Genomic DNA, 26,502 nt, shown 5'->3' with positions numbered 1-26,502 from the left:
GTTAGTAAACTACCAATTGATAATAATGTAAGGGATATTTATAGCTCTTTGCTAAGTATGCCGCAGATTTGCATCAATAACATACTTGCTAATTTCCAAACATTTTATTCAGTAGCCTTTTATTTACTATTGAAGGTAAGATTACTCTTCTCAAGCCATCCTTTCTGAAAGCATCTAGCTTTCATGTTGTTTGCAGAGTTCAGCAAACACAGGTGCTTCAAACCTCTCCTCTCCTATGAAAGAGTAATAACAGTATATAATTACTAACCACACCATGCAGGAAACCTTACCATAAAGAACATACTATACGTAGTTCAGCACTCATAACATCTTGCACTTCTACAGCTCCTTCTTTCTGAGTCACCTCACATATTCTATGAAGGGGAAACCAAACCAGCTTACACGGGCGAGGAATCAGCCACCTTTGGGCAGAGCCCCAAACATAGCACCCTTGTTTCCATTCCTGTCACAGGGAGGTGGAGCAAGACCTGTTTAAAGAGTTAAAAAAATTTACTGAGGTGATATATTTTGTTTTGTGTTTGGTGTGTGTTACTGGGGGCTTAATAACTAACCTTTATGATTTCTTTTAATTATTATAAAACATCTGTGTAACTGTCATTTCAGCTCTGTGATGAAGTGTAAATAATTGCAATGTGACTTTTTTGTGAAATATGTTTCTTGTGTCATATGGTTGCTAAAGTTTGAGTGGCCTCATAGTACTAATTATTGGAGTCATTATGAGACACTGCGTATTATCCCATCATATGTACAGCAGTAAGAGAACCAGCTTGGGCACAGGTGACTGTCTGCCATCCACTGCGTAGGCACTGGAGGGGCAACTGATGAAGCGTGAGGCTGACTCATCTCTTCTTGTGCCATGACTGCTCTTGAAACACGGGTGCCAAAAGCTGCTAAGTGTATAAGCACCTGCGTGATTAAGGGATATGGTGTATACCAAGGACTGAGGGCAGTGATGCAAAGTTACGTGGTGGGATGATGTAGGTTAAATTGAGGCAAAATGGCCATGTTGGAAATTATAGCCTGAATTGTGCCTGTAGCTACTGTCACAAGTGAGGGGCTTGGACACTAGGGCACACCATTTTGGCAAGAAAGCCTGGCAGATCCCTCACAAAAATACAGCTCTTTGTCAGCCTTCCCCTTTCCTCAAAGGGAGAATGAGGGTTAGAAATCAATGATCTGCCCAGTCCTCAGCCCTTCTTGATAGCAGGGTCTGGGCAAGGGAGAAACAGAAAGAAATCAATTTCACATATATCCTGCACATGTGGAAAGAAGGTCAGCGAACCTATGTAAGAAGATATTCCCAAACCTGAAGCAGGGCTGCAACTTCTCCCAGCCACAACTGGCCTTCCGAGTCAGCCTTTAAAGACATTTTGTTTATTCTTCAAAGACACGTACCTTACAGCTCAGGCTGGAAAAGCATGTGAGAGCTGAAAAACAAAGGGAGACAATGGTGCAAAGAGAAATAGGCAGGATGCAAGGGAGGACCGTGGGCGCAGGTGAGAACCCCACTGTCACTACAACAGAAAGGATTGCAGCGTGTGAGCATGGGGGCATCAGAAAGCTTGCCAGGAGCCTAAGGTAATACAGGTCTCCCCTGCATCTCTTCTCTTTGGAGCTAGACGATGTCATCCTTCCCATAGGTTGGCTGAGCGCAGGGTGAATCCAGGTGACGATTATGCAAGTGGTTTCTGCTTCCTGTGCTGTCTATCATGAATTTTATTACGGGTGGGCAAGTGAACTGACTTGCCCCAGGGCTGGCCAGATAATTACATGGTCATTACTAACCACATTACTGAAGGGTAAATATGCAGTTATTTTTGTCCGTAAAATCAGCTCTTTCAACCCTAAGACTAATTCCACAGTATTATGCAGCAGTATATAATTACTATAAGACAGCCTTTACCCTCAAAGAAGCAGGCACTATTCCAAATGAAATCTTTCAGAGTTTTAAGTAAGCCATGCAATCTGACTGCAGGATTTGTACTCTACCAGCTACCCAATAAAAATTATAAAACTGTAATGAGAAAATAGGTAGTCACAAGACCCTATTACCAGGCGTAAGCACTAACAATTTCCATCCCATTCAGATTTGGAAAGAAACCCACTTTTTTTTAGAAAGAAATGCATTATGTGGGGAAAGATGTTGCTAGAAGACTTAACGTTCCCATCCCAGAATGCTGATCACATCAGGTGTGACTCCTGAGAGGAGACACTGCAAAGTCTCTCTGGAGGTAGATGTTAGGTAAAACATAAGAGGAAAGGTAGCTATATCATAACTGCTGATCTTCCTTATAACTCTTTTCATTTGTTGCAGGTACTGTTGCGTGATTTACCATGGAAAAATTGCTCTGCAGCATCCTGGTGTTTGGAATGGCTGTCATGGTCAACGCTTGTCCCAAATATTGTGTCTGTCAGAACCTGTCTGAGTCACTGGGGACTTTGTGTCCCTCCAAGGGTCTCCTGTTTGTACCCCTAGACATAGATCGAAGGACTGTGGAACTCCGACTTGGGGGCAACTTTATTATTAATATCAGCCGACAGGATTTTGCCAATATGTCTGGACTTGTTGACCTCACTTTGTCCAGAAACACCATCAGTTACATACAGCCCTACTCTTTCACTGACTTGGAGAGCCTTCGGTCTTTACATCTGGACAGTAACAGGCTGCCTGACATTGGAGAGGATATTTTGAGAGGCTTAATTAACCTTCAGCATTTGATTTTAAACAACAACCAGCTAAGAAGCATCTCTGATGAAGCCTTTGAGGATTTTTTGCTGACATTGGAAGACTTAGACCTTTCCTACAATAACCTCCGAAGCATTCCCTGGGAATCTATAAGGAAGATGATAAACTTGCACCAGCTCAGTTTGGATCATAACCTGATAGATTATATTACAGAGGGGACGTTTGCAGATCTTCAGAAGTTGGCCAGATTGGATCTAACATCCAACAGACTTCAGAAGCTCCCCCCCGACCCTATATTTGCCAGATCTCAAGTAATTCCATTAGCCGTTACCCCATTTTCTCCACCTTTGTCTCTCAGCTTTGGGGGCAACCCGCTGCATTGCAACTGTGAGCTACTGTGGTTAAGGCGACTTGACAGAGATGACGATATGGAAACTTGTGCTTCTCCTCCAGGTCTAAAGGGAAGGTACTTCTGGTATGTACGGGAGGAAGAATTTGTTTGTGAGCCTCCTCTTATTACACAACATACTCACAAGTTGCTGGTTTTAGAAGGGCAAACTGCCACACTGAAATGCAAAGCCATTGGGGATCCCACCCCCATAATTCACTGGGTGGCCCCTGATGACCGCCTCATTGGGAACTCTTCGAGGACAGCCGTCTATGACAATGGCACCTTAGATATCCTTATCACCACCTCCAAGGATTACGGGACTTTCACATGCATAGCAGCCAATGCTGCCGGAGAGTCCACCGCAACGATTGAGCTCTCAATTGTTCAGCTCCCCCATCTCAGCAACAGCACAGGCCGAGCAGCCCCACCGAAATCCAGGCTTTCGGACATCACCAGCTCCAGCAAGTCTAATCGAGGGGAAACAAAAGGCCCACCAGAAAGGGCTGTCTTGGTGTCAGATGTGACCACTACCTCAGCTTTGGTCAAGTGGACGGTGAGCAAGTCGGCCCCTCGGGTAAAAATGTATCAGCTGCAGTATAATTGCTCGGATGATGAAGTCCTGATCTACAGGTAAATGCAACTGCTGTTTTGTCCTCTGATAGTGGCAGGGGGAGGAAAGCAGGATATGAAGTCTTCTACTCTTAGGTCACTGATTTGACTTTGAACTGAGGTAGCACTGCCCCTGCCACAGGTAGCATTAGTGGTGTCTGATAAATTTGCATTGCGTCTGTCAGTTTATCTGTTGGTCTGTTCATCACTTCTCTGTCTAAGTCATACATTACAAATCTCTGTAGTATTCATTCTCTAACAACAGCTGTTTTCAGTAAAATTTCCAATTTAGGAAAAAATAGTACCACAGTTGGTAGCCTTCTTACTAGGCTTAACAAAGAAAGAAAAACTTGACAGGCTAGAAGTCAGAAGTTTCCCTTTCCACCTCCTGTAGGTGGGACTGAAACAAACTACTGAGAGAGGAAGCGACGTGGGAGGAAGTTTGTGCTGTCTACCCATAACACAGGCTCTAATTATTCTGCGAGTCGAGATTCGGGGTTGTTAACAAGAGATTTTTCACCTATATAAAAGAGCTCATTTCTTACTTCACTAACATCTGTTTTACACAACTGTAATGGCTGACAACTTGGGAGCATTTAATGTTTTATACTATATTAAATGCAAGAAGAGATTGAGATAATATCAAAAGCAAGCCCTGAATGTTCATTATGCTCCTCCAGTTCCACAACTCCTCCAACTTTTAATGATGTAAAAAATGAGGCACTCTTGCAGTGATCCTAGCTATGAAAAAGAAAGAAGAAATAAATTTTAGAGATTAAAAATGGGTAGGAAAATGCTTAACAGAACAGGAAAACAGTATTACTGCTTTTTCCCTCTATCTTGGAAGAATGATTGATGTACTATGTTCATGCTAATGATGAATCCCTAGAAACCATCCTTTCCTGCCTTTTTATTGCAGAGGCAGCAGTATCAGATGCATTGAGCTGAAGTCTGTCTTTGGATATATGTGAGCTACCAGCAGAAGTTAGAATCTCAGTGCAAAGTAGAATCAAACACAAAACTCCCATAGCTTTACAAGAATCCTGAAGCCAGCGGAGAAAAATTGGATCTGGTAGAGGAATAATGGTATTTGGGTTTTGACTATAATTTGAGAGCAATCTGGCCAAAACATAGTCAAAGCCATTGATTTCCTCGGTAGGCTTGGGGTTACTATCTGCCGGCCTGCAAACTACTCTGTCCTTCTCCTGCTTCCTGCAGTGAGAGCTGAGGCACCAGTCAAGTCATGGTACTCAGCCTCTAGATCCCAGAACAGAACTTGCTATTTTCTTCTTTACCATAGCCTCGTTTTCTTTAACCTGAGAAAGTCAAAATGAGAGGTAGTAAATGCTCCTGTGATGTTTTTCACTCACCCTTCCCCTACAATGAAATCTAATTTTAAAGGTGTTTTCAGAACTGAATGTTTAGTTGACATGGACAAAATTTTGTGCCAGAAATACTTTTAACTCAATCAGTTGTAGAAATAATAAAGTGATTTATTTAACTGCTCCAAACTTAGCCACTCTTTGCCAAAAGAAGAAATATTGACAAGCAAGTCCAAAGAACATTTTTTTAAAAGGATATTTATTCAAATACTGAAAAAAATCTAGGGAAATTCAGTTCTGTTCACTTCCATTCCTCAATGATAAAAATATGTTGAAATAATCAAATCAATTAGCAGGTGCAAATTATTTGCCTTGCTCTGGCTAATGTACTGTGGAACTGATGTGTTAGCTTTGGGACTTGCAACTATGTGGAGTTAAGTAGAATGAAAGGATAAGATAAAATTAAGTAATGATAGAGTAATAGGAATACAATGAAAGAAAATATATTAGTGTCAGTTTTTCCTGAGGCAAAGCTTTTGGCAAAAAACTCAACAATATTTAAGATCTTGAGCCCAGTGGAAGTCTGAAAAAATACTCTGAAGGATGTGTATAGTCATATGACACCATATAGTGAATTTGGTCCAGTGAACAGGAACATCCCTGCAACCAGAAAGAGACATTAGTGGAGGTTGTTAGGTGTTGGAAGTGACTGGATGTGTCGATTTGCTGAGGAGGAGGGTGGCCAGGGTAAATAAAAAATGCAGAAGCAAAGATATGCAATCTAGTAGCTGGAGGGGTGAGAATCGGGTGGCATGGGCAGAAATGAGTGAAAGATGCCACTTTGCCAGCCTGATCTGGAGGAACAAGTGGCTGTCAAGGTGTCAGGCAACCCTAAATTCTTATCCTGTCCCCACTGCTGCCTCTTAGTGAGGTTTTGGCCCTTTGTTCCTTTACTTGGTTGCGGCTCAGTTTTCCAGAAGCACAGTGAGGACAGTGCTATTTCCATAAATATCCCATTGGGGCTTTTTGAGGATTCATTGATGATGCATAGCTCTTTTCATTCACAGCTCTCAAAAGCACTTCACCAAAGAAAACAAATTTTATTTCTCTACATTTTGCACCAGGGAAAAATGAAGCATAGGAAGATGAAGTGAATTGTCCAGCATCTCAGAGTTAATCAGTGGCACTCATAATATCAAAACCAGCTCTTGTGACTTTCAGCCAGGGAACCACTCAGTCCCTTAGAGTTAATTAACTAAAGCTGTTCTGCTTTAATTGGTCAGATGCATGTCACTGCAATGAGCTTGTAGAAAAACCTAAGGGAAAAGGATTTCTACAGCGTTCTGCTCTATAAAATGCTGTGTATGTGCTAAATGGGATGTGATACTGCTTAGCTGCTAAAATGATGGGCACTTAATATACCTTAAGATACATTGCTATGCCAGGACTGAGGCACACTGGCTGTGCTCAGCTCGAAGGAATCCTGCCTCACTAGTAAGAAATGTTGTATGCACAAAAGACAAAAGTTTTCTGCGTTCTCTGCTAAGAATTTTTCATGAACAGTGTACTCATAGTGAAAGAGTGAAAGCAGAAGTTCTTCCCTCCCCATTGATATTAACATCTCTCCTGATCATTACCCAGGACACCAGTCCCATTCTCGCTTCCATTCCAGCTGTGGTCTTCCACTTGCAGGAGCTGCAGATGGTGCAAAGTGGACTGCGGTGGGGTGCAAAGGCCCCATGAAAATTCAAAGGTGCAGGAGATAGTGGCAAGTGTTGTCTGTTGGGCCTCCTGATTTCACTGAGTTGAAATGGTATCAGAATCTGAAGTTTGTCTCTGGATACACCAGTGCCATCATAATGAGGATTAGCAGGAGGAGCACTGTTTGTCTGCTTCCCCCATCTGACCTTCCCTTGTATTTGCTGTCTTAGGGCCATTGCTGAAGCTAGCAGCAGGTTTTTATCTCCTTCAGCGGATTCAGGATGCATGTTTCTGATACTGAGGTAATGAGCACGGTCCTGGATCAGCACTCTGTTTCACACGGTTTCCCAGAGTGAGAAGGAGAAGCTGGAAGGAAGGGAGTGATAGCTTGTGTAAATGTCTCAAACAGGCAGCTTGGTCAATGTCAACTTGCAAAGACGATGACTGCCCCTAACACTGGCAACAAATCAATAACCTGAGGCTGCTCAGAGGTGACATATTATATCATCTTTTCCACATCATTGGCAGAAGGGAACGTTCCCTCTTTAATGGCGCATGCACTTAACTCTTGGTGGTATCTCAAAGCTTCCTTTTTGTGCCTTGATCTGTGTTCATGCTGAAGAAGATCCTACAACAGGGGCCTGTGCTGGAGTCATGTGTCACAGACGAACACCACTGCTTTACTGATCTCTGTGTTTTCCCAATGAGCTCCTTCTCTCTCTCTGACTTGTCTTTGCACTGTTTTTAGTAATCCTGCTGTCAAGATAATGACATTGGTTCACATGCAACAGAACCAGGATTCCTCTCTTCCTAGGCAAAGTGAGAGGAAAACTTTTTGGGGTTTTTTTGTTGTTGTTTTTTTTAAATTATTATTTGCTTTTCTCATTTTTTTTCTTGTTTTGTATTTTTTCCCTTTCCTGATTTATGTTGCTTATTCATTCTAACTTTTCTTTCCTCTTTGCTCTCCTTAACTCTCCTATTCATCTTTGTGCCATTCAAACCCATGCTACCCTGAATGGAGAAAATGGAAATTGTTAGTAACTTTATGAAGCCACATCATGGCCAGCAGGTGCCACAGAGAGAAGATAATAGATTGCTATCTGTATCTTCTGTTCATATACACAGGTTATGAGAGCAGGTCCTTTCAAAGTGGAAATTAAAATTTCTCGGAGAACCTCAAGAAATTTTTTTCAACTACTGTCACATAATAAGGTCCCTTGGCTGGCACATGTAGCCATGGTTCATGCTGCTCTGATCCAGAAAACTGGATATACATGGCCACTGATGGGATGCGCCCATGAGTGCTGAGCGATCTGGCTTGATGTCAGTGCAAGGCCATTAACTTTGAACGATCATGGCACTTGGGAAAGATACCTGAGGACTGCAAGAAACCAAATATCACTCATCTTCAAAACAGGCAAGAAGGAGGAGCCAGGGAACTACAGGCCAGTCAGCCTCACATCAGTCCCTGGGAAGGTGATGGAGCAACTAATCCTGGGAATCATTTCCAGGAACGTGATGGACAAGAAGGTGATTGGGATTCATCAGCATGGGTTCACAAAGTCATGCTTGACAAACATGATAACCTTTTACGATGAAATAAGTAGGTTGGTAGACAAGGTGAGAGCAGGAGATGTCTCTAAGGCTTTCAACACTGTCTCATAAGATTCTTGTAGAGAAACTGATGAAGTATGGGCTGGATGAGCAGTGAGGTGGATTTAAAACTAGCCAAACGGCTTAGCCGGGAGGGTTGTGATCAGTGGCATGAAGTCTAGTTGGAGACCAGTAACTAGCAATATACCCCAAGAGTCAACACTGGTCCACAACCTATTTAACATCCGATCCTGTTTAAAATCTTCATTAATGACCAGTATGATGGCGCAGAATGTACCCTCAGCAGTTTTGCTGATGACACAAAACTGTGAGGAGTGGCTGATAAACCAGTGTCATGCTGTCATCCAGAGGGACCTTAACAGGCTGGAGAAATGGGCTGAGAGGAACCCCATGATATTCAACAAAAGGAAATCTCAAGTCTTGCCCCTGAGGAGGAATAATTCCATGCACCTGATATGCTGAGGCCACCTGGCTGGAAAGCAGCTTTGCAGAAAACGACCTGGGTGTCCTGGTGGACAGGAGATTGAACAAAAGCCAGCAATGTGCCCTTGCCATAGAGAAGGCTAATGGTATCCTGGGCTGCATTAGGAGGAGTGTTGCCAGAAGGTTGAGGAAGGTGATCCTTCCCTCTACTCAGCACTGGTGAGGCCACACCTGAAGTACTGTGTCCAGTTCTGGCTCCTCAGTACAAGCGAGACATGGGCATACTGGAGAAAGTCTGGCAAACAGCCACTAAGATGATTAAGGAACAGGAGCACCTCACATATGAGGAAAGGCTGAGAGACACGTGACTGTTCAGCCTGGAGAAGAGAAAGCTCAGGGGGGGAACTCATCAATGTGTACAAATATCTGAAGGGAGGGTGTAAGAAGACAGGGTGAGGCTTTTTTCAGCAGTGCCCAGTGCCAGGAGAAGACGCACCATCTGAAGGTGCACAGGAGGTTACATCTGAACATCAGGAAATACTTTTTTACTGTGATGGTGACTGAGCATTGGCACAGGCGACCCAGAGAGGTGGTGAGTCTCCGTTCTTGGAGATATTCAAAAGCCTGGACATGGTCCTGGGCAACTGGGTCTAGGTGGCCCTGCTTGAGCAGGGAGATGACCTCTTGTCATCTTGAGGTTCCTTATAACCTCAACCATTCTGTAATCCTGAGTGCCACTCAGGTGAGCACTTCCTTTGACACTGTGAGCTAATCACTGAAGAAAACATATTTGTAACTGTCCCTCTAGAAAAGTACAATACAATTTGCAAAGGCCAGAGCCAAGTGAATTTGGGTATGCTTAGACAGTTATGTGGGTTTTAATGCAGCAGCTTTCCCATTCTTTCATCCTTTTCTGTAATATAAATCACCCTTAAACACACACCAATGACAGTAGATGTGTATTGTATGCATCACTTTTAGCCAAGACCAGAAGTTTGTTACAAAATGCACAACTGAAAATCAGTTCTTATTTGAAGGAAAAGCATGCAGGAAGAGTAACCAATGTCCAACAGAGAAAGGGAAGGAAGAAGACCAGAGGTCTGCAAAGCGACGTCTGTCCTTAGACTCAAGGTTAAAGGAGCAAACACCAGGAGACCCGCTCTATCATAGAAATCCTACCTGCTCCTCGGAAAGTTAAGAGTACATTTTTCCCAGTCTAGACTCTCCTTTCTAAAGTGTTTTAGACATTTAAGAGCATCAGACTTATGATCAGTGCAACTTAGGCAGTGGCATACTTAATTCATTTTGAATAAGGGATTGAACTGAAATATAGAAATCTGGAAACCAGTATCTTTGGGCCTCAGTTTCCTGTCTGTAACCTCGGGTGACAGCACTGCCTTGCCTCATAGGGATAAACACATTAGAAAATATTGTGGAACCAGGAGCCCACATAAATGAATAGGGAGACTGTTGCTTTGAAGTAATTGTGTGGTCTGCAGCAACAGGATAGTCACGAATGATTAAGATGGAGCATTACATAACTGCAACACTTGAATTCAAGTAAGGCATCTGGGGACAGAGATTGTGTCTTTTTAATGTGTAGAGCACCCTACATGATGTGGGACCAAATTTCAGTTTTGGCCATTGGGCATTGGTGTAACATATAAATTCACCACTATTTCAAAAGATGAATAAATCTGCAAGTGTTTTGTAGAACTTCCCAGGTCATACTGAGCCTGCTGGCTGTGTTTTGAATTAAAGCAATGATGCAGCCACTTAAAAATGTGCATGTGAAGTGCGACACTGCCATTAGATTTATGAGAGATTTAGATCTGTTTTATTTTGTGGTATTTCATACTAAGAGTGATAAAAACAACTGTACAAATTAAGAATTACTGTAGCACTATAGTCTCCCTAGCTAATAAATTCAGCACTGGAAAAAAAAGTATTTTATATATCTCTGAAAGCTTATTTTTTCTATATATATTTTATGTAGCAGGCAGTCTAAGCATTAAAATATGAATAAATAACTCCACATCTCTGGTCTATTTAAACAATGGAGCCATGGCTTTGATTACTTAAACAACATAATAATGATTTACATTTACACAGCTCCTTTTACTGCAGGTGCTTTACAGACTGGCTGAACAGAGATCAGTCCACCAACCACTGCTATCCTGTCTCCTCTCAGTTAAGTAGCTGCAGTTTGGCAGTCAGGTGATAGTGCAAGTCCATTTTATGAGCAAAAAATAACTTCAGCATTTGCACTTACGGATAATTTAACCTAGGTAGGAAGTAATTAACTGAGTTTGAATTTCCCACAGCACAGTGGGATAAATATACCCATGCACTCTTCTAATCAATTGCATGTCAATAAGAAAATGCTTTATGACTAAGGTGCTGCAAACTTCAGAAATATCTAAGTCGTGTAAGGATGTTCTCTCAAACAGCAGTGCCACACTGAACACCAGGTCATGCATCAGAGGAGATGTTGCTGTCTAGATTGCTAACGCTTCTTGCAACAAAAGCCTATTGTGTGGAGGTCTACCAGCTAAAGACTGAAACAGAGGAAGCCCTGCCCTGTTGCTGTTAGGGCAAATAATCTCAACATCCTGATGCTGTAGTAAAGCGTGATTACATTATTTGCTCTCTGAGGAAAGTTAGAAATACATAGTTCTGCTAATTTTAGAAAAGGCAGAGGATTAATTTATTCTGAAAGGCCCGAACATCTATCCTTACTCGTGATTTCAACAGTGGGTTCATACAGATGAAGATTTATGGGGAAATGCCTGCCACACTTCTACCCCTTTTTCACTTCCACCCTTGTCTCCAACCTGGCTAGGCACTGACCTTCCTCCATGGCTCACAGCTGGCGCAAAAAACCCTCCTCACCCTCAACACATGAGCTGAGCTATTCTAGTTGCATTGTATCCAGGATACAAAAGTTGATTTGGTCAAAGCTTTTATATATTTAAAAACTGAATAAGACAAGTATTGGGAGGAAGGACATCACATGAAGACATTAATCATCATGTATTAATCATTTGTATTTGACAGGTTGAGACAGCAACTGTATAAAAATAAAAACGTGCAGTCACAGCCCCAAAGGAAAGCAAAATTTATATAAACAGAGCAGGGGAAAGTTTGACATGGACATTTGGTACTTCAGGTCACTTGAGAGTGGTTTACAGCAGTAGTGTGCATTGACTTCTAGAGGACCCTCAGCAAGTGCAGGCTTGCTGAAAGGCATCAGACATAATGAAGAAGATACTTCACAGAACTACGTATTCTGGGACTGTGGGGCTTTATTTGCTTCTGCTGAAAAAATTTTAATCTGGCCTTTTCTTTTTATTTTTTCTCTCTTAATGGGAGAAGTACAGGGATAAGGGTATTTTAGGGTTGTTTTTTGTTTGTTTGTTTGCTTGCTTGTGTTTGTTTTTTTCTTCTTTCTTCTCCCCTTTGCAATATGAGAAGTCTTTGAAAAATAAGAAAGAAAATGCAGTGAAAATGACAAAAATTACATGCATTGCCAGATAATGAAGTAGAAAATAGAAATATAAATTATTAAATAAATATAAATATAATAAAAATATAAAGATATAAAAATAAGCAAGAATTAAAGAAAAGTAGATGTACATCTTAGTATTGTCACTAAAGTTGTCCTACATTGTTGTGACAAACTGTCATCCACCTGATGCTTGTACAGAAATTGATGAGAAATCCATTGGTCAGAGCCAGTCTAGTCCATCGTGAGCAGAGGCAGACCATGCAAACGCTACCCAGACCAATATTTGCTTGCTTGATAACTGCCACAGAAAGGCAAAATACTAAACATCCACTTATCCCTACAGGAGATACGTCCCTTTATGTGAGTATATGAGAAGTATGTGAGGACATGTGAGAGGACACTTGCATTACTGCTGCCCAAGCCACACTGCCCCAGCAGAGCAGAGAAGGGCAAGCAGAGAAGGGCAGGACAGCACCTTTTGCTGGCTTGGAGGCATTCCCATTTCCTTCAAAGTTTAACAACTGTCAAATAACATTTAGTGAGGTATGTGGAGAGGTCGTATGCTACAGCTCTGCCCCTGAGCTCTGCCTCAGGAGCTGAATACAAAGGCAAAGAGCCTGATTCTCATCTCAGCCCCTGTTGTGCTGCTGGGAAGTAACCCCACCACAGCCAAGGGTGTTGCACAGGGTGGAAAGGAAATCAGAATCGGTTTTCAGCATAAGACAGCAGTACTCCCATTTTCTCTCTGCTGCTAATTATTTATTTAGCTCATCAAAGGCTCAGAATTTTTACTTGAGGGGAATTTGGGATGAGCTAATGCTTGCCCATAACATCTGCCACATCCTCTCTCTCAGCTGCTCTGAACCCAAATGCCAGGAGCTGTCCCCACCCGTCACTGCAATAATGAGCTACAGATCTGATGCCAAAACGAACTATTGAAATAAGATTTTGATTAAGCTTCAGGTGAGTCAACAATTTGATGTCTAAATGAAAAGTTTTAACATATTCAGATTCATACCATTCCTGAATATTAAGAAGCCAGCTCACAGCTGCACAGTTAAAACTATCTTTCCTATTTCAAATGTAGGACAGATTTATAGCAGTTGAGGTGCTGCTTTGTGCAAAAAGAACCTGTTGTCACTTGCTGACTGCTTAACAGTAACAATCTCCCATGTCATTCATAGTGATGCAAAGTAATAATACTTAGCACTGATAGTTACAAATGTTAACTGATCAAATGCTTGACTGAAGGCTTGACTCAAAGCCCTCAGAAATGAGTAGCCACCACTGACCCTGATGGGCTTTGGTTCAGCCTGAAAATCTTGCCTTTTAGGGATTACCATTATTTTCTAGAGAGGCAGATGGAGGAAGGAGGACATTAAATATTTTGCTTAAGGTAATTCGGTAAGCCAGTGGAAGAAACAACATGCCTACAGAATCACAGCTGGAAGTAGTTCTGATTTAGCTTTCAATGTGTTCCTAATAAAGTCCTTCCTCACATTTCAAATCTGATAATTTCCCCTTATAATGTCATGGTTTGGGGAGAAAATATAGCATTCTTGGTATTGCTACCATTGTTAAATATAGGTTATAAATCTGTTTGACTTGGGAAAGGCATCTTCAATAGTATCAAACTCAGGATCAGGGCTTCACTGTAAGCATGTACCTATACAACAGAAGTGTGTTGTCTCTTAAAGGAATAGTGAAAACAATGAGGCTTGATTTCCTCCATAGTTTATACATGTAACGCACATTTAAGCACCTAAGATGCTCCACTTGATGTCCAAGTTTTCAGTTCTTCAGGTGGTGCCAGCAGCAGGTTCCAAAGACTCCTTGTCTCTCCAGTGCTGATCCGTTGAGTTCCAGGTGGTGTCAGAGATCGACTCTACTTCCTTCCTCATTTTGGGTCACAGCTACTGACATCTGGGTTCTTTTAGGAGACATAGAAAAAGTATTAGTGACCACAGAGCATGACAACTACTCCTACCCTTTCTAAATCTGTATCTGAGAACTTCCTCCCTCCCCTCACTTTACCCTTCATTTTAACTGGGACACCAGCAATCCAGGTAATCTCCAGACTACTAAGAAATCTCCTTCAACAGTGGTGACCCTATAGTAAAAGTAGTGGCTGAAAACTACCTGCTTGAAGGAGAGGATGATTTATTTTATCCACAGGTGTTTTGCAAGAGAGTTATAAATAAAAAAGAAAAGCTTAAAAGCATATTGTATTCCTAAAGCATATTGAGTTCCTAAAATTTGCCTTGCCAGTTTGAGATCATTCTGCTGAACTTAGCTCCCACTTGATCACGCGCAGGCTCCAGGCTGTGGGTAGGTGAAACAGGGTGCCTTGACAGCTCCTGCCTCCCCAGCCATCTGACACCCTACCCGGTACAGCCCCCCTCTGAAGTCACAGGAAGCCTTTTTACCCATTTCAAAGTTGTCTTTGGTTTAGATTTTTATTAGGAGGTACTTGGAGGAGGGCACCTGCTCCTCCTGCAGCAGGTTCCTAATACTCCTTGTCTCTCCAGCGCTGACCAATTGAGTTCTGACTGCAGGCATTGTTTTGGGGTTCGTGCAAGAAATTATGTTTAATTTTTTATGCAGGACTCTTTCCTCTATCAAATACATGAGACAGGACAAGGAGGATGGCAGGGGGAGAATAACTCAAAGTTACAAGCACAGCCAAAACCTAGTGCCTTATTTCACTGCCGTAGCTGCAGACCCCCCTATCTAATTGCTTGTTCCGAATTTCCTATTATACCCTCTCTCTTCCATACCAAGCTTTCTGCTTGTATGCTCAGGTTGTTTTCAGAAAAACTGTGCTTTTTTGTACAATGATTGCATTGGTTAACCCTGACATATGATAGCAATGATACAGCTTGCTTCGTTAGAGAAATGATTTAAGACTCATCATTTGAACAATATAGAACTGAAAAAGACACAGAACTGGAAAAATAAAAAAGAAGAATATATTGGACTAAATAAAATATATTACAAAGTCTTAATTAGCTTTAGGTCTTACAAGTCTGGTTATTTTTGGATTTGCCTATAATAGGCAGATTTTCTGAGCAAAATATATGCACTCAGAGTGAGCCAAAATAATTCTTTTCAGGTGATCCAGTACAAGGTGAATGCAACATTTGTTTCTCATTTAAAGCTATTTTGAGGCTTTAATTGAGATGTTGATGGTAAGTAGCCTTTGTATTAATGCTCTGGTCAGGGAAGGATGAAAGAGGAGGATTTCAGACAAGCTGAGGAACTTAAAACTTGAGGCAGAAATCAGATTCATAGTCCATGTATTTTTTTGAGTGTTGTAGGTTTTCAACGAAGGCTTGTACTACAAGGAAGTCACTTATCCTTTCTTTGTTCTTAAAAGAGAACAGGAGAAAGGTAGTTCAAATTTTCAATGGTAAAGAAAGAAAATGTAAAGGTAATGGATGTCTTTGAAAACATGATATGGTTATTTCATTGTCATATTACCCTTTTTCCCCCAAACATGTCTTGTTTTACAGTCTAATATGAGGGCAGTACACACATGTACCCTGTAATCCATAATAATCTGTAAACCAAAGGTAAATAATAATAATCTGGGCCAAGCACAAAGGTAATCCAGTCCTAGCTGAGGATAGCAGACTAGTACTGCAGTCTAAAGAAATATTGAAACTATAATGCCATTGAGAAATTTCTATGTTTAAAATGAAATGTTCGGATTTTCATAGCAGGGAAAAAGCAGCCCAGCCAGCAGGTTGGTCTGCCCTATTGCCGCAGCCCTGCTGATGTCTCAGAGTCACAGCATGATCACATTAGGTCCCAGAGCATTTGACAAGAATCCCATAAAGTGACGCTGCTCAGAAAGGAAACGGGAATTGGCTTCAGCCTTTGGCGGAGGGCACTGCAGAGTGGAAGCAAAATCACCTGTGTGCCACAGCAAGAGCGAGCGGTGCACTGGTGCTGGGCAAGAGAGACAGATACCTAGCCTGGCATCCTCGGATGGGAAAGAGCTCGTCCACTAGAGGCTACAGCCATGCTTTAGGGTGGCTGAAAAATCCCTGTAGACGGCAAGGTAAGGCTGTACCATAACCCCCTTCTGTTCAGCTGCTCCTGGTTTACAGATTAGTTTGTCTGCAGAGATGAACAGTTTGAGACAGTCAGCACTACGTGTGAATTTGTGCTGAATTTGCCCATCTGTCCTTCCTCCCCTTCCCCTTGCATCAGTTTGAATTTGCCTAGGTTTAAATTTTGTAATATATTTATTACCTCATAATTTACTTCATCTTGACAGGAAAACAAATAAAAGACCTGTTTGCTCAACCCATAACTTTTTTTATTATTACTATCTATTTGTTTATTTAATCAGCTTGGATTGTGGAAATTGGTTCTTATGTAGATATCCCAAACCATTCTCTGAATTTTTCTCAGAGTGGGGATTGCACAGGCAGGAGCTGCCTGATAGACATATGGGCAGCTGACAGCATCAAGGCACCCCACCAGCAGCTTTGTCGTCTGGCAGATTGCCTCAGAGAGTCAGGCTTGATGAATCAGTCCTTCTGCCAGTGCTGGGAGGGTGGGGGACGCCTGCACCTCTTCTCCAGAAGGCTGCTGCAGAATGAGAAAGATACACGACAGTGATTGCTGAGCCTCCCTGCGTGTTGTACTGCAGAGTTGGGATGGCAGCGTGCCAGTGAACTTGAATCTTGCTAATTTGAGTATGTAGAGGCAGAATTTCAGCTTGATAACTCTGGGGCAAGGATGGGTCACTAGCCTGGTGCCCGCTCTTCTCTCTGCTGCATGCAGAGGTTCATGGCCTGGGAGTGCCACAGGGAAGAATTTGACAGTACTGCCAAGGTTGGGCAATGGGAGAAGGGAAGAGAAAGGAAGGTGATTGGCTTGAAACGTCCTGTCTCTCTGTGCCTCTTCCCTTTCATCCCTAAAAGGGAGCCAGATGTTCACGTAAGCTGAGCAGGCAATAGAGCCAAGGGGACCTCTGCTTCTCTCCTCCACCCCTTGATCCTTGCAGCCTCCTCTGGCTGCTGTTTCAGTCAATGACATGACAGTGCCTTGCTCTCTGAGCAGGCAGAAGGAGGAACGTCCACCATGGAAGGAGTCACCTTCAGAATGGGACCCCTCTTGTCCAGGGCATCGTGGCACCCGGGGTGGCTGCTGTCACAGGCTGCTGGCTGAGCAGAGGGCAGTGACAGCTCCATCTTCTCTGGGTAGTGTCAGACAAACTTCCTGCATCCTCAGTGCTACTAGCAATGCTGCAATCTCTCTGCTAGAAAAACAGTGCAGAAGTACCTCTGATAGACGCTTGGTTCTTGTATGATTTCCGTAGGGAGATGAGCCACATTGAGGACACAAGGCTATATGTATGGCTAGTAGTTTAAATTCTATTTTCCTTCTCCAGGGACACTAACGCCTTTTATGAGGTGAAGGACCGTTTGCAAGGGAAAGGATGAAATAAACACTATGAGCAGGATTCACGCTTGTGAAGGGTGTTAACAAAAGCCTGAGGGACTGCAACAGTCCCATTTCATGGCTCAGTACTGCACCTTTGTACAACACACACAAGTCTATGGGGCCGGATGGGATCCACCCAAGGGTACTGAGGGAGCTGGCAAAGTGCTCACCAAGCCACTTTGAATCCTTTATCAGCAGTCCTGGCTAACCAGGAAGGTCCCAGTTGACTGAAGGTTCGCAAATGTGACGCCCATCTACAAGAAGGGCTGGAAGGAGGATCCGGGGAACTACAGGCCTGTCAGCCTGACCTCGGTGCCGGGGAAGCTGATGGAGTAGATCATCTTGAGTGCCATCACGTGGCATGGCCAGGACAACCAGGTCATCAAGCCCAGTCAGCACAGGTTTATAAAAGGCAGGTCCCGCTTAGCTAACCTGTTCTCCTGCTATGACAAGGTGACCCACTTAGTGGATGAGGGAAAGGCTGTGGATGTTGTCTACCTAGACTTCAGTAAAGCCTTCGACACGGTTTCCCACAGCATTCTCCTGGAGAAACTGGCTGCTCAGGGCTTGGACGGGTGTACTCTTTGCTGGGTAAAGAACTGACTGGATGGCCGGCCCAAAGAGTGGTGGTGAATGGAGTTTACTCCGGTTGGCAGCTGGTCACAAGTGATGTTCCCCAGGGCTCAGTAGTGGGGCCAGTTCTGTTTAATATCTTTATCAATGATCTGGATGAGGGGATCAAGTGCACCCTCAGTAAGTTTGCAGATGACACCAAGCTGGTTGGGACGGTTGATCTGCTTGAGGGTAGGGAGGTTCTACAGAGGGATCTGGACAGGCTGGATCAATGGGCCAAGGCAAATTTTATGAGGTTCAACAAGGATAAGTGTCAGGTCCTGCACTTGGGCCACAGCAACCCCATGCAACGCTACAGGCTTGGGGAAGAGTGGCTGGAAAGCTCCCTGGCAGAGAAGGACCTGGGGGTGTTGGTCGACAGACAGCTGAATAAGAGCCAGCAGTGTGCCCAGGTGGCCAAGAAGGCCAATAGCATCCTGGCTTGTATCAGGAATAGTGTGGCCAGCAGGACTAGGGAACTGATCGTCCCCCTGTACTCAGCACTGGTGAGGCCACACCTCAAATACTGTGTTCAGTTTTGAGCCCCTCACTACAAGAAGGACATTGAGTTGGTGGAGCACGTCCAAAGAAGAGCAATAAAGCTGGTGAAGGGTCTGGAGAACAGGCCTTATGAGGAGCGGCTGGGGGAACTGGGGTTGTTTAGCCTAGAGAAAAGGAGGCTCGGGAGACCTTATCACGCTGTACAACTACCTGAAAGTAGGCTGTAGCAAGGTGGGTGTCAGTCTCTTCTCCCAAGTAACAAGTGACAGGACAAGAGGAAATGGCCTCAAGTTGCACCAGGGAAGGTTTAGATTTGCTATTAGGAAAAATTTCTTTACTGAAAGGGTTATCAAGCATAGGAACAGGCTGCCCAGGGAAGTGGTTGAGTCACCATCCCTGGAGGTGTTTAAAAGACATGTAGACGTGGTGCTTAGGGACATGGTTTAGTGGTGGACTTGGCAGTGCTCAGTTAACGGTTGGACTTGATGATCTTAAAGGTCTTTTCCGACATAAACAATTATATCATTCTATGATTCTATGAACACCAGGTTGGAGTGTGATGAAGAGGTGACGAGGCCTTGTGCTATACAAACTCTGCCTAACGGAAACATATGAGGTTTTAGCTGTTTGGGTTTTTTTCCCCACTAAAACATAGTATTATTGTTTGTTTCAGCTTTTCTCTTTGTTTTCCCCATCACGGCTCTCTCATGGTAGCTAATTATATTTGCTGTAGTTTAATTAGCTAATTGTGCCAGAGCTGGAGTATTTTTCAGAGTAAATCCTTCTATTTAGTTGTTCTTAAGGAGCTTCCATTTTGTATTTTGTTGTGTGGTAGCACAGGTGTTTATAACTGGTTTCATTGGGGTTTATGAATATGCTGGTTATCCAAGTGGAGTGAAGGGAATAGCACTTTGGAGGGTAGAGGTGACATACTCCTGGGAGTAGCACACTGACATAAAACTTCCTCCAAAATTTAGTTGAAAATTTAAATTTAAATTTAAAAAGCCAAATTTAAATTTTGGCTTTAGAGTAGAAAATAATAATAATATTATAACTTTACTCCAGAAAAAGTGATTTTAACCTTCATATTTACACCTTTAAAGGACATATTTTATCTAGCAAGTATAAGGCTTTTTGAATTGGGCCTTTGCATCTCCAAACAAAAAAAAAAATCCCTTTTCCTTAGCAGGCTTAGTTTGTCAGTATATAAATCTTGCTCCTGTTGCTAGCTGTACTGTAGGCAAAGATTTAGGTGCTCACTGAGGTAGTGAACTAGAGGTTACAGGTGAATGGAATCAAAGCTGTCTGTTTTTTCTGCTGCAACATGGAATTATAACGTGTGTTTTTTCCAGTGGTGCCTAACTATGGCAAAGTCCTACAACGTCCTGTCCAAATCCATATAACCTTGTAGAGGTGATGGCCGTTCACACTTCTCCATTCCTTGCTATTTCATAGCTGTCCATTTAGAGTCACTAGATGTTGTTCAATTACCGAAGGCGGCATTGAGCAAAGTCTTAGTAAGACTTTTTCCTCTCTCACTGTTTTCACTGTGTGTATGTGGGATTGTGCTGTAGACAATTTTCTTCTTTCATCTTTCTTGGCACCCCTTGGATATGGCTAGTCACAGTAACAAGGCCAGGGCTTTGACGAAACATTTGGGAACCTGCATTTATTACGAACTTAATCAGGATTGCGCTCTAGCTCAAGGAGGCGAAGCTGTGACTTTACAGCTGCATGGGGCTGAGAAGTTTCTAGCTTTGCTAGTCATGGGAACCCACGTCCTGACAGTTTTCTGGTCCCCATCCCTCCCCAGTTAAGACTGTATTAACACACTTGCCGAGCCTCATGTCTATCAGTCAGTAAAACTGTATATGTCTGCACTAGGTTAAAACCTGTTTTCTACTCCTTTTTATGTGATTTCAGTCCAGAAACTTTCCGTGTTTTTAGGGTAGCAAAGGGAGTCCAGGAAAAGCCATAGAAGCAGAGTCCTTCTTCCGACTTAGAGAAAGTCCCTGAGGACTGTTTTCCTGGCTGCTGCCATTTTCCTCTCTTCTGCTTAACCCTGGTTAAGCTTGTTGATGACAGGGAGGCATATACTCAAAAGAGCTACAGACTGCTTTTCAAATCAGCTCACATTTACTAGTTCCCAAACAAGAGGTGTTATCTTGGAGAAGTTTTGAAGCTAGTGCCTCAGTTTACCCAAAGCAAACCTTAAACTGCCATGTAATGGGACAGAACCACAAAGTAATTGATTACTCCTTACGTTGAACAAGGAGCAGATTTAAAAACTAATTAAAAAAAAAAAAAAGATCCACACTAGTTGGTCTCACAGTCATTGTAGCAGTGTGCAACATCTGTCTAGCACACCTTCCAACCACCTGCCTCTGCAATGGCTATGAAGAAGCAAACCATATATCAGCTCAGTTTTATTTTCTAGCCCTATTTAAAATGGAACAAACCCTGGAATATCTGTCCCATGGGAAATTCCAATATTGCAACATCTGTTTCTGTCAAGAATCAGGCTGAAAATTCTCAATAACAGTTGCTTTGTTTGTTTATGGAAAGAAAACTTTAAAAGTATTTCATTTGGAAATGTGGAAATGTTGCTATCAATCTCTCTGTGGATGTTACAGCTTTGGGAGTGACAGCCCCATTCCCACCATACATCATGCCCCTTGGGGAGTTGTTGTCCTGGAAGCAAAGCTCCCTAAATTAATCACATTTACTTTGCTTTCTCTCTCCCCTTACCACAGAGGTCTTCCTTCCCTGCATATTGTCCCTGCTTTCAGCCCCTGCAGCAGCAAGGGGATGGTCTGGAGGTACAAGGAGAAAGGCTGGCTGGCTGTGGGGGAGTGGGAAAGGAACGGAGAACATGGTGGAGGAACAGAGCAAGGGCTGGAATCAGAGCATCCCTCACAGGTGCCAGGGAGAGGAAGAGCATTGTGGCTCCCCACAGCTATAGCTTGCATTTTAATTTTTCTGACAAGAGACAAGAAAAAAACTGGATCTAGCAGAAACCCCTATTTTAACACTAAAAATGTGTTTCATTTGAGGTATCCGAACAGCTTTGCCGTCAGAATACCAAGGTTTTGCTAGATGTATCTACTGTTAGTGCCTGTAAGAGCTTTGAACACGTGGTCTGAGACATCCAACTAATGCAAAATACTTGTGCACTTTACTCTAGCTCCCTCAGGGAGGGAATGATTTGGCGTGAGTAATGAATCCCTCTGCCAGACAGAAACCGAACGGCTCTGCCTTACACAGCCGCAGCTGCAGGAGCCGAAAACCTCCGACTGAAGTTTGTGTCCTGGGAGCCATCACATTTTTCAGTTGTTCTCCAACACTAGCAATAGATACCACACTTGTCCCATCCCAGCTGCACCTTCCCCACTAAGGTTTGCACTTAGGTGAAACAATAAGCCCCTCTTACCTTTTCAGATGTTTTGCTCAATTTTGAGTGCAGTGCATGATGTTTTGTCTTTTTCCTTGCAGTGACAGCACAACTTACCAGGTGACACACATTGCTGTTTATCTGCAGTGCTGTCTCTTACATGTTGTTTTAAAGACAGTTGAAAAAGGCAGTGAGCTGCACAACATTTAGCTAAAGGCAGAGGAACGAAGATGGAAGATACAATATGAAAAGGGTGACGTGAACGCATAAAAAGGTACATGAAGGCAGAGGGATCAGTTTGGGGGAAAAAAATTATTTATTTTTTCCTCCCCCTTTCCATTCCCAAATATGAATTACATGTAACATTGCTTAATGCAATCCTTCTTCCTTTTCATTTTGTTCCCCTATGGATTTTTCTACAAATCAAGAGCTGAGTAGAGATTTTCTACAAATCAAGCCACAACAGACCACTTGTCAGGACTGGATCCTCTTTTTCCACTTGTGATTTAATCCATGACCAGACTGAGACTTCTTCAGCTTTATTTTCTATTCAGAATTATCACACTGGAGGTTTTGTGAGACTTTTTGCTAACTAGTATAATTATGAGAGCTATGACTTTTGACTTTTCTGTGCAGAGATTTTTTTGTTTACATGTTTCTGCTAGGTAAATCCTTTGGGACTGTGTTTTATGATTTGACTGGCTGTTTATCCTTATGCTCTCTCTTCTGACCCCACTATTTTGAGATACCTTTTATGGTAACCAGTATTTTACTGAGCACCGGTAGATGAATATATACTTAGGACACAGTTTCATCAGTCAACATAAGATGTTCCTGATACATGTATCTATCATATACATAATGGCAACTACACTTGAGATAATCACAGGTGGAGGCAACCTGCCATGAGGACTCAGAGATAAGAAATGCAATATTGCTTCCAAGGATGGTTTAACACATACAGTTCTCTAAAAATTCAGTATTTTCTCTACTCCAGCACAAGGGTTACATGAGGCGCTTTCTTTTGCTGTAGAGCAGGCCAGGAATGGAAACAGAACAACCTTTTCTGTGGGTTCCAGTCCTATTTTGCATCCTCAGAAGCTATGGAAATTTCACTGCTGTTCAGTCAGATTTCAATAAGCACCAAAACTTTACAGAGGCTGACTATTCAAAGAAATATTCAAGCTTTTCTTAATTAGACCATTGCTAATTTTAAATGTCTATAGGTAGAACACAGAAAATTGTAGATCTTTTTCGCCCAAGATGAAAAGTGAAATTACACAACATGTAAGAAAAATATGTAGCAAATAATACTCTATTCCATTAAAATTTTAAAGGTTTTCACTGAAAAGCAAGCAGTAAAAAAGAGCTTCCTAAGTTCTGCTTTTGAAAATGGATAGCTGAAAAAGCTATTTTTTTTCTTGAACTCATGAACACTCTTATTAAAAATAAAAGATGCAAATAAAACTACTTCATTTTAATATTTTTTTTTTTAAATAAACCACAGCTTCTGAGAACTATGGAAGACTTTTCTGTTATGAGTCCAGACAAGCTCTGTTAAACTTCAAAGCAGAACTTTACGGTGGGTAGCTGAGAGTTCCTACAGTTAGCATTTTGGCAAACTCATATGCCTTCTGTTTTGTTTATGAAAAAGTTGAGCGTAGTTGACAACCTACACAAACAGACTGCCTGGCTCCCCAGGAGAGGTTTCCGTACCACCTAGCTCCAGCATCTAGTTTAGACAGTGACTGCAGAGGCAGCTCAAGGAGGGTTGCCCTTCCTCCTCTCGCCAGCTCCAGCACACAGAGTGGATTGACAGCCGCTCTCCCTTTCCCTGGGGCTCGTGTCTCAGATGGACCCGTGAGCTGGACTCGCCACAGCCCCAGGCAGCAGGGCTGGCCTCCCACGTTGCCAGGATGGGGGCAAGACTGTCTCTCCATAGTGGTAGGTTTTGAGCTCAGGCCAGCCAGGAGGGTGGAGCTTTTAGTGGCTGAGCCATTTGCAGACAATGCACTAGCCTAAACATAGTCCAGCTCTCTCTGATACCTGAATTTGTTCCAAGAGCTATCAGAAATAAAAATTTTCGGTGGCTAAAATCGGGAGATATATCTCCAAATGACGTGACTGATACACTACTCCCACAGGCAGTCCTTTTGAAGCCTGGTTCGTGATGTTATTACAGAGCTGCTTTTGGGATAAGTCATGTGCTTCAGAATGCGCTTCCCAGCACAACTGCAAATGAAACGACTGCCGCAGATGCAGATACTGTGGATAATAAGTGATGTCTGCCTGTCTGACATTTTCTTCCTGCAAAGTGAACAACAGAGAACAGAGTGTAGAAAGTGACAATAACCAGCCTTAACTTACTTCTCTGATTTCTCCTATTGGTGATCTGGTTTCCCTCCTCTTGCGATACATGCACATATTAATCTGAAAACTATAGCCTGACTTGTGAAGAAACTCCTAGAGAGCTGGCAATTTTTTGTTGGCTTGGAAGGATTTATGGATTTATCTGTGCCAGGGATGTTCCATGATTCTCAAATGCTGAAGCTTTGAGTGAGTTATGGCCCTGAGGAGAGTGAAATGCAACTATTAATCATTGGCAGCAATGGGATATCCTCCATGGGCATCATGTGCCATTGTCAGTAAATCACAGAACTGCTGTTGACCTTGAATGGAGAAAAGTAAAGGATAAAGGTCATCTTTATTTCATCTACACAACAAAAGTTTTGAAAATGGCTTGTCATGAAAGCATTAAAGATCTGCTGCACAAAACCCTTGGGCTGAACGATACTGGCTTCCCTCACAGACTTTCTGATGATCAAAGTGATAGTAGAGGCACCTTAGAACTGAGTAGTACTGTAAAAACTGTAACTAACATGCTAAGCTGAAAGGACACTGGTTTTACATTCTTCTGTGTTCATGTGGTCCTGTGACCTTCAAAAAAAGCTTCTAAATGTTTGGGGTTTTTTTCTATGTCTCTTTTATTAGTGATAATAACACAGAGAAGTACCTCACAGTCATAGGCATGTTTCAAGTGGAAATGGCTGGATACAAAACAAATGACCTATCTCTGGACACTCCAGAGCTAGCTTTAAATAGCTGGGACAACCTTCTTTTTCCTTTTACACATGAAATGTCATAGTCTTCCTTTTTCCATGGTGTCTTTACATCCCCTTCAATTTCAACTAGTTGTCCTAGGCCTTTTCCCATAAATAAAATCTGGATACTTGTCTTCATGTTTATCGTGGCCTTGGGCATATTGCCTGTGGCCACCTGGGCTTTCTCAAGCTTATCCCTCAACCATTTTATGAGGAGCCATTGACTATTTAGCCAGTCATCTTGGCCAATAACAGCCCATCCATCACTCATGACATTATTCTTTATATTCCAAATCTCCACAACCCCTGCCCTCCTCCCCCAAGTACAGAAGCTCATACCACCCTCTGACTCTTCCAAAGGCAAAATTCACAACTTTAATAATTCACAACAGCTTTAAATATGCTGACTTTGTCTCCATCCTGCCTCAAAGTCTGTCGTTTGCTTATTGGTTTGTCTTTATATGTAGATGTGAACCTTTCTTTATATTTCTCAGGCTGAAGTGAAGACCTGTGCATTCAAATTGGAAATGAGTTCTGACATTTTAACCTTGTGGTATGAACCAGTAGGAGGAGGTGGAGTCACCAACTCCTTATCCCCTGAGAAATCCTTAAGACCTTATGCCCAGTAAACAGCTGTGCTGGGGCTCAGTGGAACAATCTCTGAATAAATTACTCAGCCTACGCTGGACTCTGCTGTCCAGAAGGTCAGACTGGATGATCATGACTACCTGTACTGCTCCTAACATTTGGGAACCAACCCCCTACAAAGGCAAGAATGTAAAAGCAGTCAAACTGTCAATCAAAGTATTCTGGTAAAGTCAACAGGTTCAATAGAAGTGAACATCTCTGTGTACACTAATGCTACAATTGTATGCATTAAGATTTCAATTGCCTTAACTTTTGTGAGTATGAATAGTCATTACTTTAACTGGCAGTCATGTCACAGCAGTCGTATGCTGAATGGATCTTCTTAGGCTGTATCAAAAATAGGTATTACATGGCCTCATCTTCCTTGAGAACTAAGAAGAGCCTTTTTTAACTGACACGGTAGAAGGCTGTCAAGCTTTCAGTCAGTGCTTGTCTCCAAGTACCAACCCTCCCCTCACAGTCCTGAAAGTAAGGCTGATGGAAAAAACAGACACTGATCATTTCAGAGACTCCTGGT

General features: G+C 42.6%; 1 protein-coding gene across 1 annotated transcript in view; it reads left to right on the top strand.

Annotated features, from left to right (window-relative positions):
- The first annotated feature begins 2,355 nt into the window (after positions 1-2,355).
- The window catches only part of LRFN2 (leucine rich repeat and fibronectin type III domain containing 2), a 41,918-nt gene continuing 17,771 nt past the window's right edge, over positions 2,356-26,502 (top strand). The window contains exon 1 of the mRNA XM_075497412.1: positions 2,356-3,728. Within this exon, the coding sequence (XP_075353527.1) occupies positions 2,356-3,728 (1,373 nt within the window). The remainder of the gene's footprint in view (positions 3,729-26,502) is intronic.

Source organism: Mycteria americana, chromosome 3 (genome assembly GCF_035582795.1).
Source record: "Mycteria americana isolate JAX WOST 10 ecotype Jacksonville Zoo and Gardens chromosome 3, USCA_MyAme_1.0, whole genome shotgun sequence".
Classification (NCBI taxonomy): Eukaryota; Metazoa; Chordata; class Aves; order Ciconiiformes; family Ciconiidae; genus Mycteria; species Mycteria americana.
This window is presented reverse-complemented; position numbering and strand designations above follow the sequence as displayed.